The 25467-nt window shown below is 48.4% G+C and overlaps 1 protein-coding gene across 1 annotated transcript in view; it reads right to left on the bottom strand.

Annotated features, from left to right (window-relative positions):
• PDE6A (phosphodiesterase 6A) overlaps window positions 1–25467 on the bottom strand; it is a 300863-nt gene that overhangs the window by 38502 nt on the left and 236894 nt on the right. Inside the window, exons 16-17 of the mRNA XM_086928871.1 lie at window positions 24808–24908; window positions 16454–16561 (exon numbers count right to left, since the gene is read on the bottom strand). Of these exons, the coding sequence (XP_086784997.1) occupies window positions 16454–16561; window positions 24808–24908 (209 nt within the window). The remainder of the gene's footprint in view (window positions 1–16453; window positions 16562–24807; window positions 24909–25467) is intronic.

The raw sequence follows: 25467 nt of genomic DNA on the forward strand, positions 1-25467 counted from the left end.
GAGCACCTCGCAGAACATGTCACTACCAGTGACATCACACAGCTGGGTCCTTACCAAGGCTGCACACGCACACCCCACCTCTTAAAGTTCAATAATCTGCATAAACTAGAATCATTGAGGGAAAACAAACCATGTGACAACACCATGTTAATTTTTAAATAATTCTCTCTGTGGTATTTTAGAACAAGTCCTTGCGTGCAGGTTTGTGTAACTGTGCAGTTTTGTTTACATTCCACTCGCAAAAGAAACGGAACTAATAAGCTCTCTGATTTGTACATTTAACTTCCACACACCTGTGGCACAGTATGACCCCAACTCCCAGTGCACCAAGCATATCAAGGTGTCCTGCAGCACCTTGATCTCCTGGGCCAGAGTGGCGAAGAGCACCTGCAGCACGGGAACCATGTTCAGAGCAAATAAAAGACACGAGCGAGCAATGAGTTTACCGCTGCAGTAGTTCTAATTAACTGCGCTGTAAGACTGTGCGGGTGAGAAAGCAATATTAGAGGGGGCAAGAGAGCAAACAAGGGTTGTATCCTGAATAATGCGAGCCTGTGCAAAAACAGTTTTCTGCAGGGGCATTTATGTGATTTATGCTATAATCACAAACCCTTTTTTATGATCAGCGCTGGTGTGCAGATTACCTTTTCATCAGTTAGTTAACATTTCAAACGGTTCCTAACTGAGAATATACTTAAAAAATAGAAATACCTGTTTTCTGCCATATTCTCAGTAAGGAAACACTATCATGAAAATTGCACTAACGGACAAATTGCCGGGGCAAAAATCATAGGAACTCCGCTGCAAGTGTGGCACGAGAGGAATTCAAAGCTATTGTTGCCCACGCGCACTCTAGTCTCTTCATGGTCTGGCCTCCCAGAGGTGTTTGGTAGTAAGAAGGGAGCGTGACCGGAGACAGCTGCACAGGTATGGGGAAGGAACATCAGCTGTCATGAACGAAGGAATCGGCACAGCCAGTTTGAACGTCAGGCCAGCTCCAAGGGCGGCAGAAGTTTAACCACGTACAGTACACATATTTATATACCCTTATTACAGCAATTTTTATACTGCAAAGTAAACAGCATTACAGCCCAATCCCACCCAACAGGGATTTGAAACGGTAAACAGTACACTTTTTATGTGTTTTTTTTACCTTCTATTTTTACACACGGGCGGCTGCCTGCTTCAGCGTCTCTGAGGCCATTAGGCCAATACTGACAGTGCTGCCTTGCTGCGGGCTTGCTGTGAGGCCAGGCCCGGGCCTGAGCGTGGCATGTAGTCAGAGAGATGACGAGTGACATGGTGGTGGTCAGATTGGGAATGAGGAATAAATACCACCACTCGTCTCAACTGCACCTGCACCATCCACACTTCGATCTTCGTCGTCCTGGAGGCAAATATACGCAGGAGCTGGAAGTAGATTTAAACTCCAGCGCGGCAACAGGAGTAGGGGTCCATCACTGCAAGGCATCATATTAAAGCCCTGCAGTGATTGGTCACGAACATTGGAGCCTCAAAAGATCTCTCCTATCCTCGCGTTGCCTTCTGTTCACCAGAGATCTGGCAGTCAGCCTCCAACCCACGCACGGTAGCACCATCATCCTCGTTAACTCAGCCAATCCTGGCGCAGCATAACATCGCCACTGCGCCAGGATTGGCTAAAGTGCAGGGCTAAAACTGCCCATAATGAGACCCGGCTCCCCCGGGTCTCTGTCTGTGTGACAGCTAAGGGGGGAGGAGGAGGGAAGGGGCTATTGCCTGTGTGCGCATGCGTGGGCAAGTAATAATAATGACTTGTCCTAAATGCGCACACTGCTGCCTGCCACAGACGCTGATATTCACAGTGAGTCACACGCTGCACTGCCGCAGGCCCGCCCCCCACGATCGCAATGATGTCACGATTTGTGACTCCGGCCTCAATTATGACTGCACTGTCGTTTATTCTGTGCGCGCTCATAATTGTACTTTATACTTTTTACTTTTTGTGCTGTGTGCAGTGTGTCAGACCAGTGACAGCAGTGACGGTCGTCCATGGCTAGTGGGGCTACGCCCCAACGCCCCCAATGGACGAACCGCCACTGGGGGATGGCATTTTGGACAGAGAGCCTGTCTTCTCGTTGTCTTGTGCAGGAGAGAGCGAGAAGCCCAAGATGATACTAGAATACTGCATGCCCACCCTGGTGGATCACCTTCCCTCTCCTGTGATGACTCCTGCTCCTGTCCCCCCATGTTGTGGCTCCAGTCCACCCCCGCCTGTGATGGCTCCTGTCCCCCATGTAGTGGCTCCAGTCCACCCCGCCTGTGATGGCTCCTGTCCCCCATGTTGTGGCTCCAGTCCACCCCCGCCTGTGATGGCTCTTGTCCCCCCCTGTGGTGGATCCTGTCTCCGCCCTGGGTGGCTTCTGTCCCAGTCCTGGAATGGCCCCTGCAGCGAGGGTGAAGTTCTTGATGGGCCTCTTCTCAAAAGGGCTCAGCTCAAAATTAATATGGAAAGGTGGGCGAGTGAGTAAGTGAAGGGATGTGTGAATGGCTGGAGAATTAGTGAAAGGGTGAATGGATGAATGAAAGATTGAATAAATGGATAATGAGAGAGGATAGATGGATTGATGAGTGAGGGGAAGGATGGAGAGAAAATGTAAATAGCTGGATGTATGGGTGGAAGGGTAGCTGGATGATTGATGAGGGGAAAGATGGATGAGGGGAAGGATGAGGGATGGAGGGGAAGGATGGATGAGGGGAAGGATAAATGGATGAGGGGAAGGATAAATGGATGAGGGGAAGGATGGATGGATGGAGGGGAAGGATGGATGGATGAAGGGCAGGATAGATGGATGGGATGGATGGATGGATGGGTGAGGGGAAGGATGGATGAAAGGAAGGATGGATGAAGGGAAGGATGAAGGATGGATGGATGAGGAGCAGGATAAATGGATGGGATGGATGGATGGGTGAGGGGAAGGATGATGGATGAGGAGAAGGATGGATGGATGGATGGAGGGGAAGGATGGATGGATGAGGGGCAGGATAAATGGATGGGATGGATGGATGGGTAAGGGGAAGGATGGATGGATGAAGGGCAGGATAAATGGATGGGATGGATGGATGGGTGAGGGGAAAGGATGGATGGATGGATGAAAGGAAGGATGGATGAGGGGATGGATGGATGGATGACGGGAAAGGATGGATGATGAGGGGAAGGATGGATGGATGGGTGAGGGGAAGGATGGATGAAAGGAAGGATGGATGAGGGGAAGGATGGATGGATGGATGGATGGATGATGAGGGGAAGGATGGATGGATGGATGGATGGATGGATGGATGATGAGGGGAAGGATGGATGGATGGATGATGAGGGGGTGGGTGAAAGGATGGATGATGAGGGGAAGGGTGGATGGATGGATGGATGATGAGGGGATGGATGGATTGATGATGAGGGAATGGATGGATGATGAGGGGGTGGGTGAAAGGATGGATGGATGATGAGGGGAAGGATGGATGGATGATGAGGGGAAGGATGGATGGATGATGAGGGGAAGGATGGATGGATGGATGATGAGGGGAAAGGATGGATGGGTGATGAGGGAAAAGGATGGATGGATGATGAGGGGAAGGATGGATGGATGATGAGGGGGAAGGACAGATGGATGGATGGATAGATGATGAGGGAAAAGGATGGACGGATGGATGATGAGGGGAAGGATGGATGATGAGGGAAAAGGATGGATGGATGATGAGGGAAAAGGATGGACGGATGATGAGGGGAAGGATGGATGATGAGGGAAAAGGATGGATGGATGATGAGGGAAAAGGATGGACGGATGATGAGGGGAAGGATGGATGGATGATGAGGGGATGGATGGATGGATGATGAGGGGAAGGACGGATGGATGGATGGATGGATGATGGGTGTGTGAAAGGATGGATGGATGGAGAGTGGGTGAAGGGATGGATGGATGGGTGGGTGAAAGGATGGATGGATGGAGAGTGGGTGAAGGGATGGATGGATGGATAAGTGGGTAGGTGAAAGGATGGATGGATGTATGATGAGTGGGTGGGTGAAAGGATGGATGGATGGATGATGAGTGGGTGGGTGAAAGGATGGATGGATGAGTGGGTGGGTGGATGGTGGATGGGTGAAAGGATGGATCAGTGGATTGGATGGTGGGTGGGTGAAAGGATGGATGAGTGGGTGGGTGGATGGTGGGTGGATGATGGGGGGTAGGTGGATGAGTGAAATGATGGATGGATGGATTGATAAGCGCAAGGGTGAATGAATGGACATATGAGTGAAAGGGTGGGTGTAAGTATGGATGAGTGAGTGAAAGGGAGAGTAGATGGAGAAAAGGATGAATAGATGTGTGAAGGAGTGAAATGATAGATGGATGAGTGATAGGGGCAATGGATGGATTCATGAGTGGATGAGTAGATGGATGGATGGGTGGGTGGATGGATGGATGGAAGGAAGGAAGGCTAAGTGAAAGGGTCGATGGAGAGAGAAAGGGAGGATGAATGGATGACTAAAAGAGTGGATGGGTGGAAGGATTAGTAAGTGAAAGGATGGCTGGATTGGTGAAAGGGTAAATGGCTGAATGGATGAGTGAATGGATGGATGGGATGAAGAGTGGATGGATAAGTGTACAGATGGATAGGGTGAAAGGGTGGATGGATAATGGAGGATGAGTGAAAGGATGGATGAGGGGATGGATGAAGGGATGGATGAGTGAAATGATAGATGGAAGGATACATGATGGATAGGTTTGCAAATGGTTGAGTACTTTTGGAAATGGCTGGGCTTACTTATATACTATTGCACGACCTCTGATGTGTCTGTAAAACGTACCTATTGTCCTAAAGTTTTGTCCTGAATTTTGACCTCCTGTCCTGAATTTGTGTCCTGAATTTTGACCCTTTGTCCTGAATTTTTACACTCACCGTCCTGAATTTGCACCAATGTCAGTTGGTCACCCTAATTCTTTGTGCGGTAGAACCGAGGCTCTTTAACACAGCAGCATGAGAGTGACGAGAGAGAAACCTGGCAGAGTGCTGCCAAAGAGCTCTCCCACTCAGAATATTTCATTATTCAAGTGATCGTGAACAATTAAGGGTAAACTGAGATGTGAAAAACTAAACACAATGCGATGCACCTGCACGAGACTTGAGGAGTTAATTAAGTATTAGTACTAGCAAGTGTGCTGTAAGTTAAATTAAAACATTTTACATGCACTGTGCGCCTCGTGCGTGTAGAATCAGAGTCCCACTAGACCCGGCCCTGCCAATTAAGTGCCGGCGCTAAGCACTGGCACAAATTACGCCCTGCATTGAACAATTGACACCAGGCTACAAAATGTAAGTAGTATGATGGTGTACCCTTGTGTGTTATTCCGTGTGTCGCTGTTTCCACATGGAATGTTTAATGATGACAGCAACGCCCCCTTCTAGTTTGTGTTGTTGGTCTGAATTGTATAATTTTGTGGAATGGGGAGGTGTAGGATGGCGCTGGATTGTTCATTTAAACATGACTCCATGATGACGTCTGACTTGGCATTACGTATGTCAGTATATTTTTAATTTAGGCTCAATCCTGTCAGTGTTTGGATAATTGCACTACTGGATAGGGGGGCACAAAGTTTTGCAAAGGTTCTGCCCGCTTTCTTCAAGGGGTCCCCACAAAATGACATCATGAGCTAGGCCCACCCCGATTTTATAGTAAGTAGTCTCTGTAAAGGGGGAAACAACCATTACAATGCATGAGTCATAATCGGCCCTTTTTTTAGGAACTATCACAAAAATAAACAGTATTAATACAAAGTAAAGCAATGTTTATATTTTGTTGCACTGAAGTAAATTAAGGCAAATAAGTCAAACTAAAATATACCAAAACTAAATACATTTCCTAAAATAAATAGAAATAAATAAATCTGCTAAAATAAATACAATGGCCAGTTAATATATCTAAAATTTAGGCATTGACCCAAGTTAATGCCCCGGCAGCTCCATTGTCTTCAGCCAAGATTCCCAATGTTAGACTAATGTTCTGATTTGTTACCTTTGCTGCAAATTGTAAAGCGTTCTGATATCCTTCGGGATCAAGTTTGCGCTATATAAAACTTTATAAATAAAATAAATAAATCTAGCCACAGCTAGAGAGAGGCAGCTGGGACAAAACTATTTAATACAGAGTCGCTAGTTTACAATAGGTGGGGAGATAACATATAACACTCATCGATAGAATAACGTGAATATGGAGCCCTACTGTGTGTAATAGTCATTGTCGAGTGTGGGAAGCAGCCTCTCTGGGAACCTGTAATGTATACAAAATCTTGCAGTCAAACTTTCCTGTAGCGTTTTGAAAATGTGTTCATGTCACCTTCGCCAAACTTCATCCACATTTGGGCTGCTAATTCCTCCATGCAGGGACCTTAAGTAACAGGCTTAAGTACCAAGCAGATTCAATTGTTAAATCTTGCATTATATGCAAATGATAGATCTGCCTTACATGTGATGTCACTTCCTGTCGCGATGTCACTTCCGGTCGTGATGTCACTTCCGGTCGTGATGTCACTTCCTGTCATGATGTCACTTCCTGTGACCACGCCTACCTTGGAGAGTCCCCCCACTTCTTTTTTTAGGACTTGTGCCCTGATGCCATCACAGAGGATGCCTGCTCAGTCCTCCAATGGCGGGCTATGTCTCTTTTGGCAAAGAGGAGGCCTGTGGCCACCAGGAGTCTAGTGCTCATACTACCCTCCCCACACGTCCATCAGTGCCAACAGCATCATTTTGTACTCCGATATCACCAGCCATTTCACTACAGAATTTTGTATCAAGGGTATTTCCCAATGGTACTAAAGAAACTCGTCACTGCCTCCCTACTTCTCAGACAGAGCAGATCTAGGACATGTTTCATTTTACTCAGTCGTAATGGGCTGTAGTTCACCCGGTGTAGATAATCACGTTTAGTCAATGTCAGCCTCATGGAGACAGCCATGGCTCTGAGGTCCATCCTTGACTCTACCCAATCTTCCTCTTCCAAGACACCTATGTCATCCCCCCAGCAGTCTCTCAATGTTGATATGGGGTCAGGGGTGTTGTTTACCAATGTTCAATGCATCATCAAAATCCTTTTCCTACCCAGAAGGGTCATCGTGATCTGAGCCTCAATGAGATTACAGTCTGGGACGGCGTGTATGTTGCTTGAGGGTATGTCATAGTTGGAGATAACGATAGAATTGCGAACTGTGCATTTCGTATGTGTCTTTGAGATACTGAAATGTGAGTATGGAATTGCCCTCCCAGAAATTGTCTCGCTTAGAGATTCCTATGGTGTCTCAGGCATGAAAGCCTTCCAGAGTCGCCGTGTGTTGTAGCCATGTACCAGACCATGAAGTCGTTTCCCCAGTAGACACACTGTGCCATTTAATCCACCGCAGTATCTGGTCCTGAAGGGTTATTGATGCTGTGGTTGCTATGGGGGAGATTACCACATCTCAATGACCCATTCAAAAGTCACATCACATTCTGTTGCTCACGGTTCCGGTGTTGTATGTCTAGTGGAGAATCTCTGTGGTCTGCAAACAGTCAGTTGCTGATCAGAATGTTGTGACTGGTCCAATAGTACAACTGCATAGCCTCAATTCCTAATCTCCCGTCATATGGCTCCAGCACACATTTGCGAAATCCAATTCGTGGTTGGCCCCCTTCCATAGCTATTTCACTCTTGCTGTTTGCAGTGAGGAGAAGAATGTTTGGGACGGGACGGGGGGTAGAGCATTAGGACTGGCCTGGAAGGTTTACAGAATTCAGGGGAAGGAGACCATCTTGATTGGAGCTCCCCTAACAGAGGAGGCTCCTCAGCTATGGCGGAGGAGCATCTTCCCACTGCTTTCTCGCAGTGCTAGGAGCCAAAACATAAAATGGTCATAACTTTTAATTAGTACCATTTTATGTTTGCTTTGCAGGCGGGTGGCCGGGCGGGGCTGCTCTGCTCTCCAAGCAGGGCAGGGGAGGATTGGGTTGCCCACTCCTGAGTGTGAAAAGACTGATTGGTCGTCCCTCTCGGGCTGCCCAAACCAGTTATGCGCACCCTCTAGCCCCTGGCTGAGCGCGTGTCACGGTGGTCCAGAACAATCACAAAGCTGCATGCAGCGTTGTGATCAGTTTAGGGGAGGGAGCCTGGCTGCCTGCTTCCTGTTCCTGTCGGAGGCAGGCAAGCATGAGAAGTGAAGACTCGGGACCTGACGGAAAGGTATTTAAAAAGAAATTTGACCCCCGTATGGCTCCTCCTCCCCATGTGACCCCCCTACCCCACGTGACCCCCTGTGCCCCCCCCCCCCGGCCCCCCCACAGACGAGCTATGCCGGCAGCCACTGTCCCCTATCCAGTATATTTAAAGGCAGGGGTTCTTATGTATCTAAGTCCAGTTATACACGAGCAACCAGGGGTGATAAGCATGCCAAGATATTTGAAATGCTGGTCTGCCCAACGAAAGATAATGGTCGGGTGTATGTCATCCTGTGTCCGAGTTAGGCGTATTATATAGATTTAGACCAATTTACTGTAAGGCCATTGCATCTGCATACATTTGGAGCATTTGCATCAGATCGGGCAGGTAAGGATTACTTATGCATATTAGGGCATCATCTGAGTAGAGTGAGATCCTATCTTCCATTCCCCTGGGCCAACAGAAGCCGCAAAACTGAACATCGCGTCTGATCCATTCAGACAACGGCTCCATGAACATGGTGATTATAAGGAAGGAAAAGGGGCATCCCTATCGCATGGCATGCTCAGTGTGATCGTTGAACAGTTTTCCACAGACTCTGACTCTCGCCTTTGGTTTGGAATAGAGTATCGCTACATAGTGTCTAAAGCGAGGGACAACATTAATTCACTCCAGCACATGGGACATGAAGTCCCATCAAATTGAATTGAAGACTTTCTAAAAGTCTATTGAACCCAGGGCCCTTCCACCCTATGCCCAAGTAGACAGGGTCATCGCCGTAGGAAGGCGTCTTAGATAGTGGCGGGTGCCACATTACGGCATAAACCCAATCTGATCTGAGAGCAGTACTGTTCTGATTACTTTTAACAACCTGTTTGCCAGAATTTATGCGAGAATCTTTGTCTCTAGATTCATAAGAGTAATGGGTCTGTATGACCTGCATTGGCTAAGTGATTTCCCAAGTTATTGGATCACTGAAATCGTGACACCCCGGAGGACATACAGTAGTTCACCTGAGGTGAGTGCCTCAGCGTACATCAGTAACAGCGTCAGATGTGATGCATATTTCTTGCAGAATTCGACAAGGAATCCATTGGGGTTGCGGATTTCTAGTCCAATCTCATCCTCCGTCATTGGCTGATCACCTCTGAAGCTCAGGCACTAAGCTGTGTCCTAGGCCCACAGCAAGAGTCAGGAACACTGATAAGGCTGCTGTAGCTTAGCAGAGGAAGCATATGCTACTAGAGGAATTGGTCATAGGGTGGCGGAGGAGCTCCCGCCACTGCCCCGGTTGGTGGTTGTGTGAAGACTGGGTAATGCTAGTGATTGTTATTGTTATTTTTGATTTATAGCGCGCCCAATCACCTGCAGGTCTCTGAGCGCTTGGAAATCGATGTCATTACAATAACTTGGCTCACACCTCAGAGAGACACAGCAAAGGACTACATTGCGATCAGGGCTCTTCCAAACAGCAGTGTTTTCAGTGATTTCCTGAACCGTAGAAGATTCACCTCCCTGCGTAGCCCCTCAGGTAGCTTGTTCCATAGCTGGGGGGCCAGAACAGAGAAGGCTCTCCCTTCCTTAGTCACTAATTTGTAGCGGGGGCAGACCAATAACTGAGAATCCGATGATCTAAGAATTCTCTTTGGGTTGTATACTTCCAGGCGAGCTTTGATGTAGGCCGGAGCATGGCCGTAGATGGCCTTGTGCGCTATACAGAGGCTCTTAAACTCAACCCTCTCTTTAACAGGGAGCCAATGAAGGTTTTGGAGTAGAGGGGAGGCCTTTGTTCGTCTGGGCAAACCAAAGATTAGTCGTGCGGCGTCATTCATTACGACCTGAAGTCTATTTGTCAATATTTTTGGGAGGCCAAGATACAGGGCATTCCCGTAATCGATCCGTGAAATGACGGTTGCTGCTACAATTGAGCGCATCATGGAATGAGAGAGGAAGGGAGCTAACTTTCTCAGTTGTCTGATGATGTTTGTGCAGGTACCAACAACTGTGGAAATTTGGCTGCACATTGACAGATCACAATCTATTTTAATCCCCAGGCTCTTTACGTTGGCACTAGGTTTTGGGGCTGATCCAAGCTCTGCCGGCCAGTACAGTTCACTCCACGGTGAGGTGGTAGATGGAATTACCAATACCTCGGTCTTGTCCGGGTTGATCTTTAGTAGGTTTTCCGTCATCCATCCTACGGTGTACCTCAAGATGTTTTGAGCTTGGATTTGTGCTGTCCCTGTGTTATCGATACTCAGTACTAGCTGAGTGTCGTCAGCATAATTGAAGACTCTACAGCCCATCTCGGCCAGGGATGCAATCAGAGGCTGCAGGTAAAGATTGAACAGAAGTGGGGACAGTGCGGAGCCCTGTGGTACTCCGCCCTCTAAGAACCCCACTTCAGATGTTGACTCCCCTAGTTGTATCCTCTGAGTCCTTCCCGAAAGGAAGGATTGCAGCCACTTGAAGGCCAGGCCTTTGATCCCAAAGGCCTCCAGTCTTCCCAGAAGCAGGTCATGGCTGACTGACCATGGTGAATGCGTGGATCGCCCACGGTCCTCAGTAATAGAGAGCGCTTGGGACCGTTCCAATCTCCTCCCCCAGGGCATGTTTGGCACCAGTTTAACTGGTACAGGGGAATGCAAATGGTGTCCTGGCCTGACCTGAGCACCTGAGCAGGTATGGCAAAGAAAGAGCCCAGAGGGGCAGAGGCAGCAGTCACCCAAACAGGAATCATGTTGCAGGAATAACTAGCCTTGGCAAAGCTAATAGGTTTCGGCTCTGAAAAATCTATTGCTTTTGTCAGTGTTTATTAGACATGCTGCACAACAATTTAATATTGAGATGAGAATTAATTTTGTTTAACAGTTAAATACCTCAATGCTTCAGTTCTGAAGTCATGGGTTATAAATCTGAGTGGAGCACTGCATATTATCAGGCTCTGCTATCTGCAGCCTGTTAATAATAATGTAAATTAAATGATGCCTTTCATTAACTTTAAAAGGAAAACGCTGCAGTTCTTAGTTAAAATTAAACTCAAGGCTGGAAGCTACGTTGAAGGTTACTGCAAGCTACTGGTAGCTCGAGATGTACTGATTGGAGACACCTGCACTGAGTTGTTTAACTCTTAAACAAAAGTCATTCTCAACTCCATATTGGAGCATGAGAAGAAAATTATATTTCTGAAAGCTTTTCAAAGAGATACAATTTAAATGGAGAGTTAACTTAATAATTAAGTTAGCTTCATTTTAATTTTCTCCCTTTTCAATGTGTAACATTTACAAACAGTAGGCATCTTGCTTCCAGTGACTGGTAAACACAGTGCCATATTATAACTGAAAAATACAGCCCTTTTCTTTTAAATGGCCGAAATTTAAAGTAAAGAAAAATGTTTCTATGAAACATTGTCTTAATGTTTTTCTCTACTTTAAATGAAGCCAATTATGTCCTAATGTTTTATGAAACACGTTTCTTCACTTTAAATTCCTCACATTTAAACAAATGACTATTTTCGTGTTATAACTATGTATACAAGCCACTGTCGCCGTAGCCCTCATTACCTCCCGCATCGACTACTGTAATAGTCTTTATGCAGGGACTAACAAAGAAGTCTGCCAAAAATTACAAATTGTACAACATTCTGCAGCCAGACTAGTGTTAGGATGGATAAAGAGAACCTCAGCCACAGCAGCAATGAACACTCTGCACTGGCTGCCCATCCACAAAAGGGTGCTCTTCAACATTTTACTGATCACTTTCAGGGCTTTCAATGGAAATGGACCCATCTACATAAAGAAAATGTTCAAGCACTACAGCCCCACGCGATGCCTCAGGTCCCAAGGGGCCAATCTTCTCACTATTCCCAAATTCAGACTTAAAACGAAAGGAGGAAGATCCCTGGCGGTACTAGGTTCCAAGGCCTGGAACCTTCTTCCCTTTCATCTTCGTCAAATCCCCACAGAAACAATTTTCAGAAAGGCTCTCAAAACCTGGATATTCACACTCTCTGAACAGCAATGTAAAAACCTAGTCTAGATACCCCTTTCTCTCCACAACCACCAGGAGCATTAAATCTCTTCTATAGCGCAAAGATGCTCCTTGGAGTGCAACCTGCGCTTTATAAAAACCCCTTCACATCACATCACATCACATCACATCACAATATGCCTGCTGTTTGTAAAAACACTTTGACATGGAAGAACATTAAAATAATGAGTTTATTTAATACATATAAACATAAAGTTAACTCTTCAATTGAATTATCTCCCTACTCAAAGTAGCTTATTTACACACAGTAGGCGTCTTGCTCCCAGTGGTTGGTAGACATGCTGCCATATTTATAACTGAAAAATATAGCCATTTTTGGAGAACATTTTTCTGCACTTTAAATTTCACCCATTTAAGAAAACAATTGTATGTTTGTGTTGTACATGTAAGGGTCCACATATGGCGAAAGGTATGTCCTGTGCCACAAGTACAAAGCCCACAGGATCTCAGTCACCCATTCAAATATATCCCATTCATTCATGCATTTTCATACATCCCCAAAGACCATGCACTCACTGACTCACATGGCAACCCTATCACAGTACCTCTAGTCACAGTATTGGCCGTCTCATCATCATGCTTCAACATCCTACGCATGCTAAAAAAAATCTTCCGTTGGATCCCCACCGAAACAAGAAAGACGGTCACCCACGCACTGGTCACAAGCCGACTGGATTACGGAAACACCCTGTACGCCGGAACTACAGCCAAACTACAGAAAAAACTCCAACGCATCCAAAACGCCTCAGCCAGACTCATACTAGACATCCCCCGCCAAGCTCACATTTCCGACCACCTGAAAGACCTCCATTGGCTCCACATCAACAAGAGAATAACGTTCCGTCTCCTCACCCACGCACACAAAGCCCTCTACGATCTAGGACCCGAATGCCTCAACACGCGCCTATCCTTTTACACCCCCACCCGCCAACTACGATCGTCCAATCAAGCCCTCGCTGCAATTCCGCGCTTCCATAGATCCACCATGGGGGGAAGATCCTTCTCCTACTTAGCGGCCAAAACCTGGAACTCTCTCCCCACCCACCTCCACCTCACACAGAACCACCTCTCCTTCAGAAAGCAACTAAAACTTGGATATTCGATAAGTAAAGTACCCCCCCTCCCTCAAGCGCCTTGAGACCCTCTGGGTGAGTAGTGCGCTATACAAATTACTGAACTTGAACTTGAACTTGAACTATGGACATTAGGTTCAAAGTCAATTAAGCTGGGTGTGAGGGTGTCTGGTAACAATGCATGAGTTACTTGGCCTTCAGTAGCTCAAAACGATTTTCACTGATCAGAAGTAATTTTCATTACAGAAAAGTTTTGAGACCCTTGATATAGGACTGAGAGGACTTTAGGGGCTCAGTGATGGAAGCAACGTGTTATCTAGACAACATGCGGAAAGTAATAGAGAAAGACAGGAGAGCTGCCAGTGATCCATCTGAGAAACTCTTCAAGCATGGGGTGAACACATTCTTTCCTCTCTGTGGCTGACTTTGGCATGCTGACCCTTTAGAAGAATTGTATACACTATGTCAAAACATTTATATCAAAGACTTTTCAGTGGACATAGACAAATATCAAATGATCGTCAAATAGATGTACTGTATAAGTGCTCAGTGTGAAAGGTGAACACTCTATGCTAATGATAGTAAAAAAAAGAGCCGTAAATGCGATCAAACAAGAAAAATTATGACAAATTGCATATACACAATTATTACAGAGGGGCCAATTCACAAAGGTACTTGCATGTAGTAAGGTTATGAGTGCAGACTCTCTGCACTGGGGTCAGAGTCTCCACACTCGCAGTGGAATCTCTGCATGGAGTACTGCAGATAGTGCGCCGTGTGGAGGTTCTGTGCTGAGCGCGGGGATTCTGCCCCAAGTGCGGAGACTCTGCACTCTTAACTGAACTACACATAAGTTCCTTTGTGAATCCAGCCTAGAGTGTTTGGGTGCTTTATAGTCCATACATTTTTAGGATAAATTGAAAATATATTTTGAGCCATATAGTCAAACTACTGTTGTTTTGCTTGTCTCTAAGTGAAATAAACAGCGCCATCATGTGACAGACCATCCTAAGGGCGGGTGGAGACAGTTAAGTGCCAGTGCCAAGCACCAGAAACCACAGGCTCAAATATTCAACCCGGACATTAATTAAGCGGTCATTGTCAGGATGTCAGGATGAGGAAGAGTTACCTGAGCACTATAGTCGTCTATGTCGCCAATTGAGTCCTTTACAGACGAGCACTATACACACCTCACAGTAAGAGTAAAATGCTTTGATTATTCAACAAGTATTGCGCTTCAAGGGAGAGTTTCCACCCTCAAAAAGGAGTGCATACGCAATTGGGTAATAGGATCCTAGTGTCAGTGCAAGAGTGAATGTGTGCTGTGTGAAGGAGTATTGACTATCCCAATGTCACAAGATATGATGGTATACCATAGTGAGGTCTGCCCACTGGAGTCTTTTGGAGTGGGTGCAGCCATATTGGATTGGACTTCGAGGGAGTCCAATGGAGCCCAACAGGGCTATATTAGGGGCTGCTTTTGGTCTCCCTGCCACCATTTTAGGTTTCAGGTGACCTGGTGGCAGGGAGTTCTGGGCATCCCCTTTCCCCATGCCCCCATCCCTTAAGAAGTTGCTGTTGGGGGTCTTTAGGTTTCCTGGTGGTTTGCTTTTTCTTAGAGCCTGTTGTTGGGACAGGTACATAAGGTTAAGTTATTGTTGTACAGTTGTCCCTTGAGACAGGTGTGTAGAGGTGGCCCGGAAAGTTTTGCGGCAGGTTACAGAAGTTGGAGTTGCCATTTGTGAAACACAGGGAAGGTAGGCAGGAAGTTCAAGGTTAAGAAGTTTAGTTGCATAGAGTTTAATACTGGCAATCATAGGCTGTAGGGGAAAGTTAAGGATGAAAATGTTGAAACATGCTTCAATAGCAATGAGATACTTGCGGGTGGGAAAAGTAGGTGGGGCGACTGAAGTGGGGGTGGGATATTGGATAGTTAATTGAATGTTTAGCTAGATTTTAGCTTTGCAATGCTGTTTGCCATGGAATAAGCTAAAGTCTGCACCTGTTTAAAAAAGCAGCCTTTATCACACTACACAAATTGATCAGGGATTTGTGTTGCTCCACTATCTCCCAATGTGAGGGCGAACATTTGCCCAAAACAGTGATCTAGGAGGATTTGATGATTAAATACAAAAGTTCAAGTATTGCCAAACACTCTCACTGATGTATGTCCTGTGTCCCATGTGACTGAAGCCTGAGCTTAAATCGCAAGTGACACTGGATGCATGCCAGTACCTTATGATGTATTCATTATATTACTTTCACTCATAAAATAGTTCCCAAAAAAATACTTTGATGGTATGCTATTGCTGCATGTATAGATTCATGCCCATGTTACGTCTGAGGTCAACGGGGTGCTCCTGTTGGTTATTCTGACCCTTAAGAAGAAGCAGAGGCTGCAGTTGATCCGTAGATGGAGATAAGTGAAAGAGCAGCAGCGTCGAGCCCGGCAAGGCTAAGGGTTTTGCACCAAAAACAACGCATGTGGAATCAGCAAAATCATTCCTGGATGGATTGAAGTCAACTACCGGGTCATAGTGAGGACCTGCAACCTGAGAGTCATATGATTGACCGAATGTGAACTTTCATAGCGGATACACTCCTCTGCTCACTATTTAGACGGATAGGGTTTGGTTGAATGCACTGCTACAAGGGTACTTATATAAAAAATGACCGACCCCAGGGGTTTGCCCTCCAGCGATTTGCAAGGTCCCCTCAACTTCTTTCATTCCACTCTTTTATCACCCCTCTTCCTGTACAAACCCTCTTATTACTTTATCCTTTCCCTTTTCTTTTTTTCAAGTTTCAACTGTATGCTTTACATGTTGTGTCTTCAAATAATGTAAACAGGGGCTAGGAGGAGGCCCGGATTACAGGAATTCTGGTGTTCTCAACATTGTTAATGTTTTAGTACCCAGAAAAAAATGTTAAACCCAAAATGTACAATATTCATCAAGACACATTTGCAAATTAATAGTAAGCTGCATATACTATGGTTGGGCTAGCAACAACTACAGCATAAAATAGACACACCTGTCTATGACTATGATCTTTGCAAAACCACACTCAGACCCAGGATCCTACAGAAGCTTGGCCTTCAAAAACCTACATGACGATTTCCTTGCGGGTTTGTTCCAGCATCAAGTAGTCTGTCCAGGCCTGTTCGCTCTCGTATGTCTTTGACTGGTCCACGATCTTCTGGAACATTGTCCTTTTCCTGCAAACAGAGTATCTAAGTGTCAACAGAGCAGCAGAGGCTTCATGCAAATAACAGTTTTTTTTAAAACAAATTTTATTGAAGATTGTTTACAAGGTGCAGGCCTCTGTACTCCAGAGGTAACCGCAGGACATTATAACCAGATCAAAAAATGCTCAATCTTGTTTTCAGCTGAGAGAATAAGTCAACCATTATGAAATACAAAATGACACATGGCCCCCCCAGCCCCTTCCCATACCCCCTCCCCCCTCCCCTTCCTCCCCCTGTCTCCCTCCCCCCGTCATATGGTCATCTTCCCCGTCTCTGGTTCTGTAACAAATCCCTGAACACTTTGTATGCACCTGTCGGCATCCACTCATTCCACCTCTACCAGCGGGTCTTGATCTACAGGAGGCTCTAGCCAGAGGCCTCTAAAGTCGGCCCACCTCTTCCAAATTTTATAGTGTTTTTGTAGACATCCCCTGGCAACGAAAATGGGATCTTCCAGTCCCATGCAAAAATCAAGCCCCCTCTTCCATGCCGCAATTGCCGGGGCTCGGGTATCTTTCCAGGCTCTCGCTACATCCCTCTTGGCCAGCGTAAGGCCCAACAGAAGCAAGTGCCTTTTGTACACATTCCCTCCTACCCCATCCATGACCTGCAGAAGCCCCAGTCGTGGTGTACGTGGGAGTTCCCACCCCAGCACTTCAGACAAGCAGTCCCACACTCCTCTCCAAAATTGAGCCAGTGCCGGGCAGCTCCACACCGTGTGAATGAACGTCCCCGCCTCCTGTCCACAACGCAAGCAGTCCGGGGACGCTATGAGACCCGCCCTCGATAAGCGATGCCTGGTAAAATACGCCCTATGAAGGTACTTGAATTGTATCAACCGAAGGCGTACTGAAATGGCCGCACCCCGAGGCCCTGCCAGCGCCTCCCTCCAATCCTCCTCATCCAGGGCCCCCACGTCCGACTCCGTGGACTCCTGAAGCTTCTGTAGTGACGTGGAACAATGCGTAACTATGGTTTGGTATATACTGGATATCTTTTTGGGACCTAGCTCACCCATAAATACCTTGGCCTCTATATGGCTAAACTCGGGGAGAGATTCCAGTCCATCTAAGCTTGGGGATAGGGTGTGGCGGAATTGGAGGTAGCGAAAGAATTGGGTGGGGGCATACAAAACTCCTGGCTTAATTCCTCAAAAGACTTAAGGGTCACTCCTGATACTACATCACCCAGTGTGGATATCCCAATGTTATCCCACCCCCAAAATCCCTGTAACGCAGCTAGTCCCGGGAATCTGCCATTACGCCAAAGGGGGGTTTCAGCCGTCAACTTGTTCCACCATTCCATGCTTGTCTCCAAATTTGAAAGACTAACTGCGTGTGGCAGCAGCTTTCGTAGCTGCGCCGCATACAGTAATGTGTGAAGCGAGGTGGTCCCCATGAGATGGCGTTCCAACGCATATGCAGGGTCCCTCCTGTCCCCATACCACAAATCATTCAACACGAGTAGGTGGGTGGGATGCCTGGTAATAGGACTGGAGATCAGATGTCGCCAGTCCGCCACAATAGGAGGAGACGAAGCATGTTCGCACCGCCACACGTATTGCGCCCCCGACCACAGGAACTGTCCTAGGACCACGTTGACATGCCTGAACCACTGGGAGCGGATGGGTATGGATGATTCTGTAGTTGGTAGAGCAACCTGGGGAGGGCCACCATTTTAAAGATCGCCGACCTTCCATAAATAGTCAATGGCATACGGGACCAGAGTTTGATATCTGCCTTAGCCCGTTCCCACACAGGCATTACATTCCGCTCCCAAGCAATCGCTGGGACCTCAGATAGGAAGACACCCAGGTATTTTATGCCACCTGTTGCCCTTTGGAGCACTGATGCCCACTCCCCTGTCTAGGTATGCACCCCCAGAACCCACAGAGTAGATTTGTGATGGTTCAAGAAGAGTCCGGATGTCTCGCCAAAAATCTGCATGATTTCCATGACACCGGGTCGTGACCTATCCATGTCTGTTAGAAAGAAGAGGACATCGTCCGCATAGAGCGCGATTCTATCGGACAGGGCCCATCCCCACTCGAAACCATGCAGCTGCGCATCCATGCGCACCCACATGACCAGCGGCTCCATGGCAAGAGCGAATAAATAGGGCGAGAGGGAACAACCCTGTCGGGTGCCCCTTTGAATGCGAAACCTAGATGAGGCAACGCCGGCCACCCTGACCGAGGCCGTCAGATCTGAATATAACAGCTGGATGTATGACAGAAATCTGGGTCCCAGATTCAGCCCCGTCAGCAGGGCGAATAAATAGACCCAACTTAGGGAATCGAATGCTCTGTCCATATCCGCCAGTAGAAGTGCCGCAGGCACACCGGCGTTCCGGACTGTCTCTACCGCCACATGCGCTCTGCGAATGTTATGTCTGGTTGCCCTTTGGGGCTTAAAGCCAGCCTGATCTGGGTGTACTAAATAAGTCACATAGGGCAAAAGACGATTTGGCAGCGCCTTAGCTAGAATTTTTGCTTCTACATTTAATAGGGAAATCGGGCGGTATGAGGCATACTGCTCGGGGGGGCGACCGGGTTTATGAAACACCACAACTTCTGCGTGCCTCCAGTCAGGGGGAAGGCTACCTCGCTCCCTGGCCTCCTCAACAGCAGCTCTCTAAAGTGCCCCTAGCTGTAGGTGATATTCTTATAGAATTCGCTGGGAAACCCATTCGGCCTGGGTGCCTTGCCCGTATTAAGTTCACCCAAGGCTGTGCCTAGCTCGTCCTCTGTGAGGGGGAGCTCCAGGCGGCCCCTCACCTCATCTGGAACAGCGCGCGGTGGCATGCCCACCAGAAACTTATCAATCACAGCCGCTGTGAGACATTTGTGCGGGCATAGAGATCAGCATGGTAGGAGGCAAACCCCTCCGCCAATGCCATTGGATCTGTACCCGGGGCCCCTGCTGCATCCAATATCTCGGGTAGGACTTGGACCTGAAATGTACCTTGACAGAGCCGGTGAAGCATCGTCCCGGATTTGTCCCCCCACTGATAGACCCGGCTGCGGGTAGCAAGCCATATCTGCTTCGCTTCGTCCATCAACATGGATGCATAAGACTGCTGCGCCAGGAGAAGCTGCCCCACCGCTTGTGCCCCCTCTTCCATACTCCCTCGGAGCTCCAGTGTCACAATATTGGCCTCTGCTCGGACCAGTTCCTCCCTACGCTTCCTTCGTGCCGCCGTGCACCATGCTATGTCCACCCCCCGGAGTGTTGGCTTCATTGACTCCCAGACTGTGCTCACCTCATCCACTGACCCTACATTGTCTGCCAAAAAGTTGGCGATGGCCTCTCCCATATGCTTCTGATAATCCGGTTGCTGCATGTGCCAGGCAGAGAGGCGCCATAGAAACGGCCTCCTCTCCCTACTTAAGCCTATGTCCACTGTAATAGGGGAGTGATCTGAAAGTCTCCGCTGCAGGATAGCCACTGCTTCCACCCTGTGTTGCAACGCACCCGGCACAAAAAGGTAATCCAATCTAGAGAAGGATTTATGGACCGCGGATATATATGTGTATCCCCTCGTATTGCCATGTAAATGCCGCCATGTATCCATCCAGTTCAGACCTCGCACCATACCATGAAGTTTCGTGGGGGGACCAGCCACTCCGCCGCCCCCCGTATGGTACCTATCTCTCTAGCTGTCCATGACATCATTCCAATCTCCTCCTACAACTTGTAGTGCATCTTGTAAGTCAGCCCAAATACCAAGCAGCTTTTCAATTAGGGACCATTGTAGGGGAGGAGGGACATAGACACTCCCTAACGCTATCGGTTCCTCACCTATGGTACCCTTAATGATGGCATATCTACCCTGCACATCTATCCACTGAGAGGAATGGACATAGGGGACCCTGCGGTGAACAAGTATAGCCACCCCCCTCGAGCCCCTCGTAAACCCAGCATGAAATACTTGATGAAAGCCAAATCGCTGCAAGCATGGTGTTCTTGTGCCCATAAGGTGAGTTTCCTGGAGTAAGAGCACATCTGCCCCTGCCCTCTTCACCTGCCGTAACACAGCCCCCCTCTTGATCTTATTTAGGATGCCCTGGACTTTCCAGCTGAGGACTCTAAGGATCCCCCAGACCCTGGGGCTCTATGTTCAGACCCTGCCATCACGGGACATCAAAGGTGAACTTCCAGCCAGTGGGCCGACTCGTACCTTCCATACAACCATCCAGACTCTCATGAGACCATGCGACCCTGCCCCCGACCCTGCCCCCACCTCAAACTCCAACCGTCCCCCTCCCCTACCCCCATCCCTTCCCCCATACCTCAGCAACATTGAAGTACCTGTCGCTGCGTAGTATGTCGCCGACCCCCAACGGGAGGCCAGAAGCCATCTACTCCAATGGATCCCCATTAACGTTCCCCCCACCCGCAAACTCTACTACCCCCTTACTCCTCGGGGTGTTGCCCACCCATAATGTCCCCCCGGCCCGCTCCCTTGTGCCCACCAGTACCTCCCGTGACGTGAGAATCAGCACCAGCTTAGCCACCTATCCCCATTACCATACCAGTCTGTAAAAGTAGACAGGATACAAGTCCATCAACATATATCAGGATATGCAGAGTTGCAGCCAGGTATGTCCCCCCAAGTCAGTGAGGTGCTGCCTCAAGTTCCATCAACTTGGCTGTCCTGGGCTCCTTTCCCCCCTTCCGACGCACTCTCGGAGGTTGTGCGCTGTTGGGACCGCGACCTCCCATTGTTCCTCCGCCTAGTCCCCCGAGAAGCCTACGACTGCGGCCCGCCTTGCTAAGAATCAGTCTCCAACCCAGGGGGTGTGCGCACTCTAATCTGCACTGTTTCGTCTGTCCACTGAAACACCTCCTCCGGGGTATTGAAAACGTGCGTGCGCGACTGGAATACCACCCGCAATTGGGCCGGATACAGCAAGGCGGATGGGAGTTTCAACTCACGCAGGCGGGCCTTGGCCGCCGTGAAGGACTGCCGCTGTTGCTGCACCATGCGGGTGTAGTCAGGGAAAATCATGATTCGATGGTTATCATAAAGTAACGGCTCCTTCTCTCTGGCAATTTTCTGGATAGTGTCCCGTTCATGGTAATTTAGGAGTTTAGCGATCACTGGCCGTAGCCGTGCACCCTCCGGTGGTTTCTGGATGAGGGCCCGGTGTGCCTGCTCGATCACAAAGCAGCGGGAAAGCGACCCTTCAGGGAGCCAGCCCTCCAGCCACTCCGTCAAGAAGCCCTCCATGTTGCCCTTCTCACAGCCCTCAGGCAGTCCCACAAGGCGTAGGTTGTCCCGTCTCGCGCGTCCCTCTGCATCTTCCACGTGGAGAGCCAGGCTCTTCTGGACCAACTCCATGGTAGCCACCTTGCGCTTTAGGGCATCCACATCATCTTCCACTCCGGAGAGGCGCGTTTTAGCCTCCGTGATGCGGGAGACTGCTTTCCTCAGGTCCTGGCGCAGTAGTTTCACATCCGACCCCACGGCACCTATTTTAGCGTCCAGCATATCACAGGATTGCGTTATGGCTGCCATAAGGGCGGTGTTGTCCGGCCCGGCCTCCAGTCGACCACCAGTCGCTCCCGCACCGCCACTGGGGCCTGTGAATTTGTCAATGGGGCCCGGTTTTGGGGAAGCCCCCCCGCCGCCTCCCCGCATCATTAGTGCGGGCTACAAGCACCGGCCTCCCCAGGAATCGGCTTTTGGCACCTTCGTATAGGTATCGCTGTCGCTGCCAGGTATTCGTGTGCATCTCACCCCACTGACCGGGTAGCCCAGGACCACCCGGGGTAATTCACAATTTCACCTTCAAGTTCGTGACTCGGGGACCGCAAGACTGGCCTCAGATCAGGTGCCCCATTCTATGTGCCTCCCTGGCACGGCCCGACCCGACCGCCCAATGGAAGAGGGTTGTCTCAGAGGTCCCGGGCTCCGCAGATGCCCCCCAATGCGCCACCCACGTGGGCTACCACAGGGCTCTCTTTGCAGGTCCTTAGGCAGTAGTCCTCCGGGGGCCGGGGACCCCTCCCAGCACCGTCCCAGTGTGTGCACACCAAGTGAGGATGGTCAGAGGTTGCCAACGACGTGTGTCCCTCAGCTCCAACTAGGCCGGAGACTGAGGATCGTCTGATGTTCCCCAATGCAGACCTGGTACTGACCCAGTTGTCGGTGCGGCCCGATTTCCACCAGGTGTGCAGTGGAATCCAGTCCCCCACACACCTCACCGTCTGTGTGCCCCCTTGCTGTTGTTCCACTGCTGTCTGTTGCAGCGCGGGGGAGGGGGGATCTTCGGGCCGGTGTCCAGTACTGTCTCCGGGTGTGCGCCAAAATTGAGGTCCCGGCGTCACCCACAATTGTAGGCCACTCTACGGTTCTGCCACCCGAAGTCTTGGTCGCTAGCCTGGAAACACTGTCGTCGAGCAGCGCTGGGGTCCGAGCCGTGCCGCCAAGCTTCTGCACTGGTCCAAACTGCCTGGGGACCAATACCCGCACTGCTGCTGCACTCCGCTGTTGCCGCCGGGACCGTGAAACTCCAGGTCCCGGCTTGACTCCCCGATGTAGGCCTCACTGCTCGGGGTCGCGATCTGCGGCCTCCGGTGGGCTATCTCGGCCCAGGATGCTTGTGGGGCTCGGAGCTAGTATCCAACACTGGAATCACTTAGTTGGGGCACTTAGGAGTGAGGGGAAGGCAGGAGAAATTGTCGGATTATGGCATGGCGGGACGGAGCGTCTCTAAGCTGCGTCCCCCATGATGTCGCGCTAAGCCACGCCCCCCGCAAATTACTGGTTTGCCCTTTATTTGTGCACTCCACTCTACAATAAAGGAGTCTAGCGTGCAGATTGGTTGCCGTGTTTGTTTGGTGAATTATTGTATGGTACAAAAATATGGTCTCACAACATGGTCACCTATAAAGTACGGCAAAGGTGTGGGTCACTGCACTTAGATATTTTTGAGCAATATTAATCTGGTCACGTCCATATGCACATGTTGTGACTTCTAGAAATGCATAGGTCACTCTCAGTGGGACTGAAGAGCTGACATCTGTAGTTACCATTTTTGCCTTTGCAAGCTGTCTTCAACAAGTTTGATAAACTCTTGGTGATTTTAAGAGATGGGAAACCAGATCTCCGAAGAAGGGAAAAGAGGCTCAGGCTTCACCTGTGGCACTGCGCTGTAGGAGAGAACAGTTGAAAATCCTGCCTGGGGGTAGGCAGGCAAAGTATACTTTCAATTAAGGGGGCAAGTGAGGTGAAAATCTGAGGGGAGGGTTCTGGCACTGGGCACAGATGCAAATGGGAGTTCCTTGCAGTAAAGGGGACCAGGGGGCATATTACGCAATTATCGCCGGTTTAGCTGCCATTTTCGGCCGCTAAGCGGCGATAATTCTATCGCTCTATTAGCAAGCTGTCGCTAACTGATGTTAGCGACAGCTTTTAGGCGATAGCGAGCGGTTTGGGGCCCGCTTTGCATGTCAGTGATATTTATCGCTAATGACATGCAAAGTGGGCGTACCCAACCTGTTAGCGACTGAAAGCAGTCGCTATCGTCGCTATCGCCTATCAGCAAGGCAGGCGTAGCAATGGAAATATTCCCGCTATCGCCAAAATCCAACGCCTGCTCAGACCAGTTCTTAGCCATGTTATCCAATGGGAGGTGGATAACATGGCTATGAGCATTTCGTCGCTAATGTGTGAATATCGCTGTATTCTCAGCGATATTCACGCATTTCGCCGCTATCGCCGGAAAATGTATCGCTTTGGAGATAAACGTTGCTAAAAAAATTGTCGCTAAGCCTATTTAGCAATAAATATCGCTACTTGTTGGTAATATGCCCCCAGATTTCTTTCTAAGTAAAGACTTGAACTGAAATTTATCAGATTTCAGAATTTGTCTTCTGAATTTGGCATCCAAAATATACATTGTTTTTAACAATCACCCATTCTTCATTCTAAACAAATAGGTTTATAGCAACTTTGTATTAACCTGTTGTATGGCTTGTAACTGCAATCAGTGCAACACAAGCTCTCGTTTTACGAGACTTCCATTAAGGAAATCACGGATATTTACTCATCTTAAAATGACATCTGCCATTAAAAGGTTATCATTTGCAGTGTTCTGGTGATAAGTGAGTTGGGAAGATATTCCTTCACATTGAACTTTTTAAAAGTTGCAATCTTACCTACTGTAGAATAAACAACTATCCCACATTGCACTTCAAACATGGACTTACTTGAAATAGAGGGCCAAGTCTGTGGCGATGATGGCGATGTCCATCATGTGGATGGCGTGCTCGTACTGCCGTCGGTTGAGGTTTTGGTAGATGTTAATGCTCTGTAGAGTAGAACAAGCAGAGAAAAATCTGATGGCAAACCCCTTCAGCAGTGGAGACCTCCAACTGAAGCCAATTCAGAGGAATGCAAACCCCAGTCCTCAAAACAACACCCCACTTACCCACCTGTGTTATCTCAGAGAAAAAGGAAGTGTGTGGACATCAGAGTCAGGGGAGTAACACATGCCCCTGCAGCTCTGTGGTGCAGGGGGACCCAAAGCCTTCAGGGGCCCCTAATCCTTCTTATGGACCCATTCTGCTCAAGGCCAATATATATTTGTGAGATATGGGAAACTCAGGGGCAGTACTTAATTTGAGCCTGTGGTTTCTGGTACTCGGCACTGGCACTTAATTGTCTCCACCGGCCCTTAGGATGGTCTGTCACATGGTGTCGCTGTTTATTTAATTTAGAGATAAGCAAAACAACATTTGTTTCTCATTTTAATATAACTTAAAAATGACTAATACCTGCACCCAAGGGATTCTTATAACTTGTGGGGATGGAATAGTCTGAATTGCCACACTTTAAGGAGTGTAATAGTTAGTAATTGTGTATGTACT

The sequence above is a fragment of the Lissotriton vulgaris genome, chromosome 7, assembly GCF_964263255.1.
Source record: "Lissotriton vulgaris chromosome 7, aLisVul1.2, whole genome shotgun sequence".
NCBI lineage: Eukaryota > Metazoa > Chordata > Amphibia > Caudata > Salamandridae > Lissotriton > Lissotriton vulgaris.